This window comes from Pezoporus flaviventris, unplaced genomic scaffold, assembly GCF_033815535.1.
Source record: "Pezoporus flaviventris isolate CSIRO_AGI_PZ_B2104156 unplaced genomic scaffold, CSIRO_AGI_Pfla_v1 ptg000005l, whole genome shotgun sequence".
NCBI lineage: Eukaryota > Metazoa > Chordata > Aves > Psittaciformes > Psittacidae > Pezoporus > Pezoporus flaviventris.
The window spans coordinates 1610195-1622659 of NW_026892553.1; the positions used below are offsets into that span (position 1 = coordinate 1610195).

At 55.8% G+C, this 12465-nt stretch overlaps 1 protein-coding gene across 5 annotated transcripts in view; it reads left to right on the plus strand.

Moving 5' to 3' along the window:
* Positions 1-11278, plus strand: part of STARD8 (StAR related lipid transfer domain containing 8) — a 55792-nt gene extending 44514 nt beyond the window's left edge. For all 5 annotated transcript variants that reach the window (XM_061445585.1, XM_061445583.1, XM_061445586.1 and 2 more), the window contains 11 exons: positions 2073-2136; positions 3008-4377; positions 5360-5533; positions 6013-6172; positions 6484-6682; positions 6810-7020; positions 7262-7376; positions 7727-7942; positions 8355-8572; positions 8741-8917; positions 9497-11278. In XM_061445585.1, coding sequence (XP_061301569.1) covers positions 2073-2136; positions 3008-4377; positions 5360-5533; positions 6013-6172; positions 6484-6682; positions 6810-7020; positions 7262-7376; positions 7727-7942; positions 8355-8572; positions 8741-8917; positions 9497-9614 — 3022 coding nt within the window. In that variant the 3' untranslated portion in view covers positions 9615-11278. The remainder of the gene's footprint in view (positions 1-2072; positions 2137-3007; positions 4378-5359; positions 5534-6012; positions 6173-6483; positions 6683-6809; positions 7021-7261; positions 7377-7726; positions 7943-8354; positions 8573-8740; positions 8918-9496) is intronic.
* Positions 11279-12465: the final 1187 nt, after the last annotated feature.

Consider the following 12465-nt stretch of genomic DNA (forward strand, 5'->3'; position numbering starts at 1 on the left):
TGGTCAGAGCTGAACTCTCAAATTGAACATAGGCACAAAGAAACACCCAGTTTTGCTGTCCCACTGCTCGTGCTCTCCCTGCCCCACTCCTGCTGCCTCGCAGGTTGTGGTCCTTGGGCAGGGAGCTGTGTCTGCCCAGTGTGTTAGATGCTGCTTTATTTTGCAGGGATGCTCCATAACATCTCCAAGAACAAAATACAGTTTGGAAACCATGTGTCTGCACCAGAAATTGTGTCCTTGGATAAGGTTTCACTTGGTCATCAGGCAGTGAGGGATTTGCTGAGCAGAGGTGCAGTGTGAGGGGCTCCATGGAAGTCGTATGCTGCTGGTTAGCACTGGCACGAGTTGTTAGGAGCTGTGGGTGCTCACTGCAGGGTTCAGGAGCTCTTGGTTTGCACTGTGATTTGTGTAGGTGAGGTCTGTGCTGACGGGTCCCTCCTCTTCCTGGAACGACTGCTCTGTCCCAGGGTTTCTGCATTCACAAGTGCCCGTGTGACGTTAGTCATCCGGTGCTTGGCAACACAGCCCTGCTGTACATTTTCCACCAGGACACGATACCCCTTGCAGCAGCAGCGCTGAAAATAGCTCTGGGGCATGCCACGAGTGTGTTGCTGTGGGGAGGCAGCCAGTGTTTGGGGTGGAACTCTCCCAGTGATTGCAGCTAACGCCTGAAACTAGGGCCCCCCTACCCCAAGGGCTGTCTGTCTGTCCTGACAGGCTGTGTGTCATCTGATGCTGTGGGTGACTCAGCCCTGCCTTGGCTTTCGGGCCACATCATCCTACCCATGCTGAGAAACCAGAGCGGCCTCTTGCCGTTCCTCCCACATGTGCTGCTGCCCAGCAGAGCAGAGAAGGAAAAGGGAAATGGGAGCGGGGAAAATGGGAAAAGGGTCTCTTATTTGTTTTCCCAACAAAGAGGCTGCTGTGCTGGGCAGGAGGGGATCCCCAGTGCCACTTCCCGGTGAGCTCCTGGTTTTCCCTGCTGGTGGTGGTAGCCGGGCAAGAGGCAATGAGAAGTCTCTGGCTGATTAACCCTGTCTGAGCTTTCAAGTCCCTTAGTCGCTTCCTGGCTTCTGAGATTGCTAATTGCTGATAGCCCAGAGCCAGTCATCCCTGCCACGCGTGGGACTGGTGTGGCTGGGTGGGCCATACGGGGCAGGAATGTGTGGAGCCCCTCCCAGGCTGTCTCTGGGGTGGCCTCATGCAACATTTGCCTACCAAAGGTCTAGATGGACACTGGCAAATGCAGCTTTTCCAACACAATCAATCCCCTGGATGTGTTCTCTTTCCCCCCCAGCACATGTGTTTTCTCATCTTGCTCCCTCTGCCAGACTTCATGCATTTAATCCTGCCACAGGATACGTGGCAGGACCATGTTGTTTTTCAGCAGGTCAGTGGGGTTTCAAAAGGGTATTAAGTCAGATTTTTGGTAATACATCCCTGAGGTTTGTTTTACAGCTCTGCAGACATGGTAGTTGCACACCGGAACAGAAGTGCTTGTAGTAGCATTCATGAAGGTGCTAATTAAAGTGAATTAACTAGAGATTCATTCACTTGTGTAAAGAAAAAGAAACAGGACTTGAAGCTGTAGGCTAAAGAAAGGTGAAGTGCCTGCTGGCATGGCCAAAGCAAGCCCTCAACAGGCAGAGGGAGCTGAAACACCCGCTGCATGGCTCGGAGCAGTGGGAGAGGGGCATCCTTCAATGCTGTGTGAGAGCAAACACTGGGTGCTGGGATATCTGCAGGCATTTAGGTACAGCCAGGACATGCTAGTACCTTCATGGAGGGAGCAGAGTGCCCCTCCGATGGCTATGCTCACAAAATCCCTGCTGGCGCACAACCAAGGGCTTATGCCACTTGTGCACTCGAGCAGTTTCACCCCTTGGCTGGAGCAGGCTTGGAGCTGTGCTGGGCTCCGCGTGTCCCTGCAATCCCTGGAATCACAGTTGCTGTGGGACAGGTGACAGTGCACAAGAAGGGCTCTCAAACAGAAGCAGCATAAAACGGAAAAGCAAGCCCTGCAGCCCCAGCAGGAGCCAGGACCGGGTCAAACCTCTCTCGGTTTCTTGCAGGAGGCTGATGACCCTGAACACATGTGCCTCCATGAAGCTGGAAGTTCACTTTCAGCGTAAACAGGTAAGTCCTGGGCATGCATGGGCTGAGGGGTATGTGTGCTCCCTGGTGGGGCAGCGACCCCGAGTTCAGAGCTGATGTGAGTGTGCGCTGGGACTGTCCCTGGGCACCGCTATTCATTCCTTTCACTGTCTCCCAGGACAGACAGGGCCCGGGGGTGCCTGGTTGGATTAGCAGGCACCTGTGTTTGCCTGGTGTCCCCACACCATTCTGAGGTGCTGGCACAGCAGCCACACCACAGGCTGGGACACCCGTGGTGGTCTGTGCAGGACTGCGTGCCTGCAGCATTGCCCTCGGGGTCTCTGCTGATCCCCCCCCAGCAACGCATCTCAAGGAGGAAGCCTGACCCTGGAGGGATGGGTAAAACCAGTCTGTGTGTCCCAAACAACGATAAATATTGGGATATTAATAGTGAAACCTTTTATATTTCCCTTAATGAATAATACATGTAAAATGCACACCTTGTTGGTGTTAAGAATATGGAAATAATTTCTGGATGTATCCTAGTTGTTCTGACTGTCCTGATTTTGGCCTGGGAAGGGATTCTACCCCACATCCCTTACTGCACTGCTGTGTGTGGCCGAGGGTTTGCGGGGAGGCTTCACAGGGATGTCCCAGCTGCCTGGGAGCCATCAGAGGTAGCCTGGAAGCTGCAGCTTCCCTTCCCTAGTGCAGCATGGCCCCCGGGCATGGCAAAATGATGCCTGTGTCTCCTGGAGCCCCCCGTTGCCAAATGGGACCAAAACTGGTTTAAAGGTGTGTGCTGGTGGCTGTGCCCTCTTCTGAGTGATTGTCCTGGGAGAAAGAGGTGGGGGTGTGTGCTGACCCTCCACAGTTCCAAACAGTTGATCATCCCCTTTTCTCGACCACACAGAATGAAGACTCTGAGGAAGAAGACCTGTGTGCCATCAGCAACCGGTGGGCTTTTCAGAGGGACAGCAAGAGGTGGTCCCGGGTAGGCTCTGTCGATGTCCTCTCGCAGGGCTCCGAGGTGCTGAGCTCTGCCATGCGGCTGGCATCCAGCCGCGAGAGCGTCCTCACGGACCTCAGCACCACCAACCTGGAGGCTGTGTCCCTGCACAGCAGCGGCAGCGCAGGCGGCACGCTGGGCACTGGGGCTGTGCCACCGGAACCCCCGTCCCCTATCCATGCCGCCACCACCCTCGCCACCTCCAGCCGCAGCCTGAGCGAGCGCTCCTTGCCCGAGCAGCCCTCGAGCCGTGGTGAGGGTTCCAAGGAGAAGCTGAAGAAGCGACGGTCTCGCAGCTTCCTGAAGAGGATCGAGTCTCTCCGAAGGAAGGACAAAGACAAAGCCAGCCCAGACGAGAAGGTGGCCCCACACGGCAGCATCACGGCTGCACCAGGATGGGGCTCCCTGAAGAGTAATGGGGACATTGTGGCCGCCAAAGCCAACTCCTCTAAAAGAGGGATGTCTTCCTCTTTCCATGGCAAAAAACGCTTCTTCTCCATATCGTACAGGACTAACCGCTTGCTAGGCTCAGCTGGGAGCAAGGTGAGCTCTGACCCAAAACGCAGTGGAGTCTATCTGGAGGACTATGAAATGGCTGTGACAGCCAGCAGCAACTGGGCCGCTGGAGAGTGCCAGCACCGGCAGGCACTGCAGGGGAACTGCCTGGTCTACATCCCCCAGGACCACAAGCCAGGCACCTTCCCCAAATCCCTCTCCATTGAGAGCTTGTGTCCCTTGGGCGGCAGCTCCCTGACCCACTGGAAACACGGGAATGCCCCCGTTGGGCTGCTGGGAGGTGGCAGGGGCGGCAGCAGCAGCAGCATGGAGGGCGCATCCTCCCCGCGGGGCTTTGCCTGCCGCCGGCGGCGCGGCTCCTGCAGCTCCCTGGGCAGCCGGGTCAGTGTGTACGACAACGTGCCGGAGTTCGGCAGCAGCGAGGATTTTTGTAAGGGGGACGGGGAGGTGACCTATGAGAACCTCGACGACATATTACAGCACATGTGGGGGCTGCAGCAGAAGGTGGAGCTCTGGTATAAAGCCATCTCCCCCGACCTGGCTGGGGAGGAAGTGGGCGAGGAGGAGGATGAGGAAGAGGAGTCGGACTCAGGAGGGGAACCCTCCAACCTGCACTTCGAAGAGCGGTCCATGTCGGATGTTGGCACCTCTGCCAGTGACTTTGATAGCACGGGCAACTCCCTCAATGAGGCTGAAGAGATTGAGATGCGGGAGCGCCGGGACTCGGGGGTGGGAGCATCGCTCACCAGGCCTTGCAGGTAAGCACAGGCTGGTGCTAAGGCTGCATCTCTTCTCCATCGTGCCTGGGAAACTCGGTCCTGGACCGCTGTGAGCTCATTCCCATTTTATGGGTGCTTTTGCAAACAGGGGTGTCCACGAGAGGAGAGCAAGCAGGGTGATGCTGTTGTAGCACATCGTGGGTAGCTGGTGCACCCTGGTGGCTGCAAGCCGTGGCTGCCAGCCCTGCTGCCTGCTGGATACAGGCGGCGACCTGTCTGCCTGCATAGACCTGTAATAAAATGGTTTTTCATTTACTAACAACAGGAGGAACTTGTTTCCAGTGTGCTTAGTGATCCCTTGTGCTTTCCCTAGGAAAGCTCCAGCAGCTGCCAAATTCAGTGATTTTTCTAGCCCCTGGTAGGCGCATGTGCCTGTGGGCAGGCTCTGAGTAGTGTAGAGGAATGTGTTTTTTTCTTAGCTGGAAAATGTCCTTGTGCCCTTCTGGGCTTGAGGATGCACCAGAACAACTTGACAGAGCAACATGGGTTTGGGAAGGGTTTTAGCAGCTCCTAAGAGAGCACTGTCTCTTTGGGGAGTCTTTTCATCTTGAGAAAGCGGGTGTTGGAGTTGTCCCCGTTGAGTGGTGTGTGTTGTCCCCTGCAGGTGTGTGTTGTCCTGAGCACTGAGCTCTCCCCAGGTGTCTTGGCAGAGCTGCAGTGCAGCACAGCCCTTGGGTGTTGGTGCAGTGAGCCTGGAGTGCAAGGGGAGAGGATGCTGGTCGTTTCAGGAGAGCCTGGGGGAGGGAGCAGACCTTTAAGGCAAGAGCAGATGTCTCTTCTGCTCTCTCTGGCACCCTATTCCGGGGCAAGAAAGCACCACTCGTGGCACTGGGGCTGGTGTTGGGATCCCTGGGCTCAGCCCTGTTGTGCCCTCACCTTCCCCCGAAGCAGTGGGTGCCGTGGGACAGGGACAGGCTCTTCCCCGGGGTCTCCAGCTCTCACCACCAGCCTTTCCCCACAGAAAGCTGCGCTGGCACAGTTTCCAGAACTCACACCGGCCCAGCCTGAACTCTGCCTCCCTGGAGATCAACCGTCAGTCCTCTGCCCAGCTCAACCTGCTCCAGAAGTGCTCCCTGCTCCGTCTCACCGCCATCATGGAGAAGTACTCTGTGCCCCACAAACAGGCCTGGACATGGTGAGCTGGTGGGGAGGGGTACCGGGATGATGCCCATGTGGTGTAGCTCTGTGGGTGCTGCTTCTCAGCACAGGTCGTGCAGCCTAGAGCAGCTTCAGTGCGTTAAAGTGGTGGAGAGGGAGGGGATAAAGCTGAAACTAAAACTGATTTTACTCTGTGTGGCTATGGGCATCCTTTCAAGCATGAGCTGGGGGTTAATACCTGGCTCCCAGCATCATCTGCAACCAGGAAGGCAGCAGAGATTTGTGGGGTATTAAAAGGCTGCAGCAACACAAGAGAGTGACAGCGGTTTTGTAGCCAGGTATAGAAGCATTTCTGGCTCAATAAAAGGTGCCCCAGAAGCTGCCTTGCTTATGTTAAACACACTTCTATATGGCAGAATCCTGTGTATTTGTGCTACCTGTAGTCCTACTCCCCTCTGTCAGGTGGTGCCAAAGGACCTATTCGTTGCACTGACGTCTGTCTGTTCCACCCTGCAGGACTGTGCCCAAGTTCATGAAGAGGAGTAAAGTCCCCAACTACAGGGACAAGATGGTCTTTGGGGTGCCACCCATCATCAACGTGCAGCGGACGGGGCAGCCCCTGCCACAGAGCATCCAGCAGGCGATGCGCTACATCCGCAGCCAGTGCCTGGACCAGGTGATGCCGCGACCACTGACAATGGCTGTGGGGTGGCTCTGAGCCTGCTGCTCTGCACCAGCACGTGATGTGGGGGAAAACCCAGCTTTCAGGGGTCCTTTTCAGTCACCTTTTGTGGTGCTTGGTTGTGGTGAAGTGGGAGGGTGAGACCGTGGGACTCCTCTGGTGCCTCTTTGGCCATCCCTCACTCAGGATTCTCTGGGTTGCAGGAGTGAGGTCTTTGGGGAAAGGCTTTACTTGCTTGTCCCATGGGAGCTCACTGGGATGGTGCCTGCTCTGTGCTCGAGCACCGACCTGCTGTTCCCCGGCAGGTTGGCATTTTCCGGAAGTCAGGGGTGAAGTCCCGGATTCAGGCGCTCCGGCACATGAATGAAACCAGCCCTGACCACGTCAACTACGACGGGCAGTCAGCGTACGACGTGGCTGACCTGCTGAAGCAGTATTTCCGTGACCTGCCCGAGCCCATCTTCACCAGCAAGCTGACGGAAACCTTCCTGCAGATCTACCAGTGTAAGCACTGGGCTGGGGATGAAAGTTTGGGTATCCCAGCGGGGAGGCATCTCTCTGTTCATTAGAACAGAGGTGGTGTCCTGCAGGGATGGACCTGCTGACCACCAGCTGTGCCCTGTGCTCGCAGTCGTGTCGAAGGAGCAGCGGCTGCAGGCGGTGCAGGCGGCTGTTATCCTCATGCCCGATGAGAACCGGGAGGTGCTGCAGACCCTCCTCTACTTCCTGAGCGACATCGCCTCTGCGGAGGAGAACCAGATGACGGCTGGGAACCTGGCCGTGTGCCTCGCTCCCTCCATCTTCCACCTCAACGTGTCCAAGAAGGAAAGCACCTCCCCAAGGTAAGAGTTGGACTAGCTCTGGCCTCCCCAGCCTTCCCGCAGCCCTCATGCCCCCATCATCCCTTCCCTGTCCATCATGGGAGACCAGTGGTCTAGGGTAACGAGTAGTGGGAACATGTATATTCTCAGCACAGCTTTGTGAAGGAGGGGTCTGTTGCTCTGTGACACAAAGCAGAGCAATGGCGAGGATAGGGGTGAGTGGGATGCCAGCCCAGTCCCAGCAATACCTGCATTCCCGCAGGGTGATCCACAAGAGGGGCACCATGGGGAAGCCTGACCAGAAGGACCTCAATGAGAACATGGCTGCAACACAAGGACTCTCCCACATGATCACTGACTGCAAGAAGCTCTTCCAGGTGAGTGGCTGCAGCATGTCCAGCCCAGCATTGCCCTTCCGTGATGCTACAGCAGAAGATGGGGCCTCACCAGCAGGTGCTGGTCTGTGGCAGTGAGGGGTGATACAAGGGCACCCATCCATCGGCAGGGCAGTTGCCACTGGTCAGTTAACCCCGGGGAGCAAAGCCCACCTGCATCTTGGGCAACTGCAGGTTGCAAGCTGCAGGACTTATGTCCAGGGAGGCTGTGTCTGTCCTTCTCTGCCTTGGTGGGATGAGGAGTTATGGCTTTCTAGCTGCCAAGCACCACTCACAAGATCCACATAGGTTCTCTCTGTCTTTCTGAAGATCTGTATGCTCTTGCCTTGTAGGTCTCCCATGACATCTTACTGCAGCTGAGCAGCTCCTATATGGCAGCAGATGCTTACCCCCATCCCCTGACCGACTTTGTGTGTCAGGGGAAAAGCAAGGATTTACACTCCTTCTTTGAGCAGAGTGTCCAGAACCTGCTCAAAGAGTCGTCAGAGAAATTCAAGGGGTGGCTGAGCACCCCAGGGCCCCTGAACACAGAGCTCTCCTGCAAAAAGGTAAGAGCCAGTGTGTGGAGGGGAGCTTGGGGTCACGTGGGGGAATCCATACAGGATGAATGCTGGGTCTTGCGGGCATCTGCTACCAACCCTTCGGTGCTTGTTCTGTTATGCAAGGAGGGATCAGCAACTCCTTCCTTGGCCAGAGCAGGGGCTGAGAGATGGGCAGCTCCGGGATGGAGGGTGCTCTGTGCCCAGCAGAGAGCCCATCGCTTTGTTGTTAGCAGAGGAGCTGGCTGCTGGTGTCCAGTGCCTCTCTAGCAGCCAGAGCAGTTCCTGTCCCACCCCATGCCACACTAGACAGCAGATGTCACTGGCTGCCCCATGGCAGTGGGAACCATCAGTGAAGCTGTCTGGGGATGAGCACTGTGGGGATCCCATAGCTTGCCTAACCCTTGCCTCGGCCCATCAGGTTGGGGACGGGCACCCTCTGCGCTTGTGGAAGGTCTCCACGGACGTCGAGGCCCCTCCTGCCACAGTGCTGCACCGGGTGCTTCGGGAACGTCACCTCTGGGACGAGGATCTGCTGCAGAGCAAAGTGGTGGAAGCCCTGGACAAGAACATGGAGGTCTACCACTACGTCACGGACAGCATGGCACCCCATCCGCACAGGGACTGCATGGTGCTCCGGTGAGGGCAGCGAAGGGTTTGGTTTCAGTTTGGTGGAACCCATCTGACCCCAGCCCTGGCTGCTCCCCTCTGGGCTGTGCAGGCTCCTGATGGGGACCCTGAGGTCCAGGCAGGGGCTGCCTATGAGTGGGCTCACAGTGACAGGAGCTGATCCGCTCTGTCCTGCAGGCGCTGGTGCACGGACCTGCCGCGTGGTGCCTGCCTGCTCATCTCCATCTCGGTGGAGCACGACAAGCTGCCCGTGGAGGGAGGCGTCAAAGCCATCGTGCTGACATCCCAGTACCTCATCGAGCCCAGTGCCATGGGCCGCTCCAGGGTGACCCACATCTGCAGAGCTGACCTCAGGTAACGGGGGCCCTTGGTGCCGCCACATCAGCTGCCGTGGAGGTTGATGGGGCAGCGGGTAGGGGTCTAGTGCAGAAGCTGCTTGTCCCTCTGGTTGCCCAGCCTGGCAGTGCTGCAGCTCATGCACCATGGTGCCTGCCTAGGACCTGTTTTTAGCTGCCAGATGATTACTGGGAAAGGAGCCATCAGCTTGGTGTTGCAGTGCTGGCAGGTCCTCTGGTGGCTCTGAGTGTAGCAGCAAGTCCCTTAAATCTTCTGCAGAAACCATGAGGTCCCTGGTGGGTCTGAAACACAGCACTGGTGCTCTCCTCACTCTGGTAAGCTGTGCTGGGGTGTAGTGGTGTAAGGGTGGGCTGATGAGCTGCTGCAAGCCCAGCTTGGTCACAGATACTCCCCCGTTTTGCTGCATGGTGGGGAGTGAGGGAGGCAGGTTGCCTTTTTTGTCATGCAGTGCTGGTCATTGTCCCCTAGTTGATCACAGCCAGAGCTACACTGAGTGCCAGTCCCCAAGCAAGAAACAATGTGCTGCTTCTTGGCACTTTTGCCTGCTCACCTCCTCCTGCCTCTTCCCTTCTTCAGGGGCCGGTCTCCCGAGTGGTACAACAAGGTCTTTGGCCACCTCTGTGCCATGGAGCTGGTGAGGATCCGAGACTCCTTCCCAGTCCTGAGTCCCAGTGGCCCCGAGACGAAGATCTGAGGCACCAGGAAGATGCTCTGTCCTGTGTGATGTGGACTTGCCAGTGGATCCGGGCTGGGGCTTGCAGAGGGAGCATGGGATGGGCAGCCAAAGGTCGGCATGCTCACGGGAACATATTTATAAGCATCCTTTTATCCTGTGCTGGGCATTCCCCATCCCCCTGTCCTGCTGCTGCTTTGGCAGCCTCCCAAGCAGAGATGAAGCTGTGTGGCCCATGGTCTCCACAGGAATGGTTGGTGAGCAGAGGGCAAGAGAGGGGCTGTGGCAGATCCATGGCCAGGGCTGGTGAGCAGCAGGGTCCCCCCTGTGAGCCAGGAGCAGCCACAGTGGTGAAGGTGTATGGAACAAAGCACAAGTGAGCGGGGAGGATGCTGCCGCATCCGTAGGTCGCAGCGCTGTGTTGGGAAGTGAAGGGAGGGCAGCAAGGGGTGGGTTGTGTGTGCGGTGTCACCCGGTGGGGACAGCCAGGGAGTCACTGTGGGAACCTGTTTGGTAGTGGAAGAGGCTGCTGTGCTAGGAGGAGGTATAGAGGTATGCCTCAAGGGCCAGCCCTTGAGTGCAGAAGGAACCTGTTGCACCTTTGGTGCTGAATTTCATAGATGACAAAGCCCTTTAGTCCTGTGCCCTGCTCTTACGCAGCTAAAAGTCCTCCGTTGTGCACTAGGTTTCAATGGGGATTGCATGACTGCATGGATTATGTTCCAAGCCATTCTATCCTTTGAAGCCAGCCTACCTATTTGGAGAGGACAGAATGTCTAGAGCAGCAGAACTGCTGCCCCTGTAGTTGGCTGCAGGCTGGGAAAGGGTAATATCCCCTACAAACTACAAGGAGGCATGAGGAGCAGGAGGAAGCCGAGCAGCCACAGTAGCACCAGCTGAAGGCTTTGACCAGGGCAGCAAGAGCAGACTGAAGGGCTGTGCTCATCCCAGCTAACAAGGGGACAATACGTGCAAAGCATGGGCCAAACATGCACCAAGCTCTGCCCCATCCTGGCTGCTGCAGTAAAGTGAGGTGGCAGCTGGGAGCTGGTGATAGCTTGGATTCACCCTTCTTTGGACAGCTATATGTGCCAGAGCCCATGCCCCTCCTGGGTGCTGAGCCATCTCCCTACTCCTACTCCCTGCAGTGACAACTGTTCCCCTTCCTTTCCTCCATGGAGGAACTGGCCACCATAGCTAACAGCACCCAGGAGCTGACCTGGTTTCTCCATTCAGGCAGGGACCCAAATTAACCAGACATCGTTCCAACTGGAAAGCAACATGACCCATGCACGGGGGTGATTCCCAGTGTCAGTTTTGATGTAACCCATCTTATCTGTCTCTCTTTTGGTGAAACAAACAAATAACTGGGCCTCTAGTCTGTGTTTTTATATATATATATAATTTTTATATATATATATATAAAAAAATAACTAACATTTGGGGGAATGATTTTTCTCCTAATATTTTTAGGATTTTTTTTTTCTATCTATAAATACTTGTACAGTTGGAATATTAATATATAACTACGGCAGAAGAGCTCAGCGCCAGGTGATGCTCACTTAAAAGACATGTATTTTGTATTTAAAGGACTGTTGTTTTGTATCATATGCAACCGCAGCAGATTGTTTGACTTGGATGGGGACTGCTTTTCCCATCTGTGTAATTAATAAAGTACTAACAGTTTCTGCTGGCTGATGAGGAAACCTTCATGCTTAGTGATTCTCCAACACAGGAGCATCCCAGAGCAATACCCTACATCAAGGTGCTCCCCACCCAGGGACTCACAGTGGGCTCTGTTTCAAGGCCTTGCCTGGGCTGTAGGTTCACCTGGTATTTCCACCTGCAGCAGGGAATGCAGCTTGGGGAGGAAATGTGTGTATCCAGCAGAGATCATTGGTGAAGATGATGAAGAACAGCTGCTTTGTGATGGCAGCTTCCCAAGAGAAGACGCCTTGCTCTTCCATTGTGGATGCAGTGACGTGGATAGAGTAGAACCAGGATAGGTGAAGATGATGGTGATGAAGGCTGCGAGATTCAAGCCTGGAGAGGAAGAACTCTCACTCTGAGCATAGCTGAAGCGCCGATATATGGTGAGCCAGGATCAGCATCCCATAGCAGCAGAACTGCTTTTATCACTAGAGTGGGCAAAGACATCTCGGGAGCCCTGGCTGGATCTGAACCCACCCAGCCCTAGCCCAGTGGTGCCAATGGCTATGGCCAGCTCTGGGGTGAGTCTGGGAACAGCACCAGGCTGGAGCAGGGACCTTCCCCACACCAGGACGGAGGGCAGTGCTGACACACTCCATCCTACAGGGTCCCAGCAGGATGGCAGCACCCATTAAGTCAGATTTTTGTTCAACATCTTCGTCGCTGCCATGGACAGTGGGATTGAGTGCGCCCTCAGCAAGTTTGCCGATGACACCGAGCTGTGTGGTTCGGTTGATACCCTGGAGGGAAGGAATGGCATCCAGAGGGACCTCGACACACTTCTGAGGTGGGCTGATGCCAACCTCATGGGGTTTAACCATGCCAAGTGCAAGGTCCTACACCTGGGTCGGAGCAATCCCAGGCACAGCTACAGGTTGGGCAGAGAAGAGATTCAGAGCAGCCCAAGGAGAAGGACTTGGGGGTGTTGGTTGATGAGAAAGTGAACATGAGCCGGCTTCAGTGTGCGCTTGCAGCCCAGAAAGCAACCGTATCCTGGGCTGCATCAAAAGGAGCGTGACCAGCAGGTCCAAGGAGGGGATCCTGCCCCTCTACTCTGCTCTCGTGAGACCTCACCTGGAGCATTGTGTGCAGTCCTGGTGTCCTCAACATAAAAAGGACATGGAACTGTTGGAACAAGTCCAGAGGAGGCCACAAGGATGAT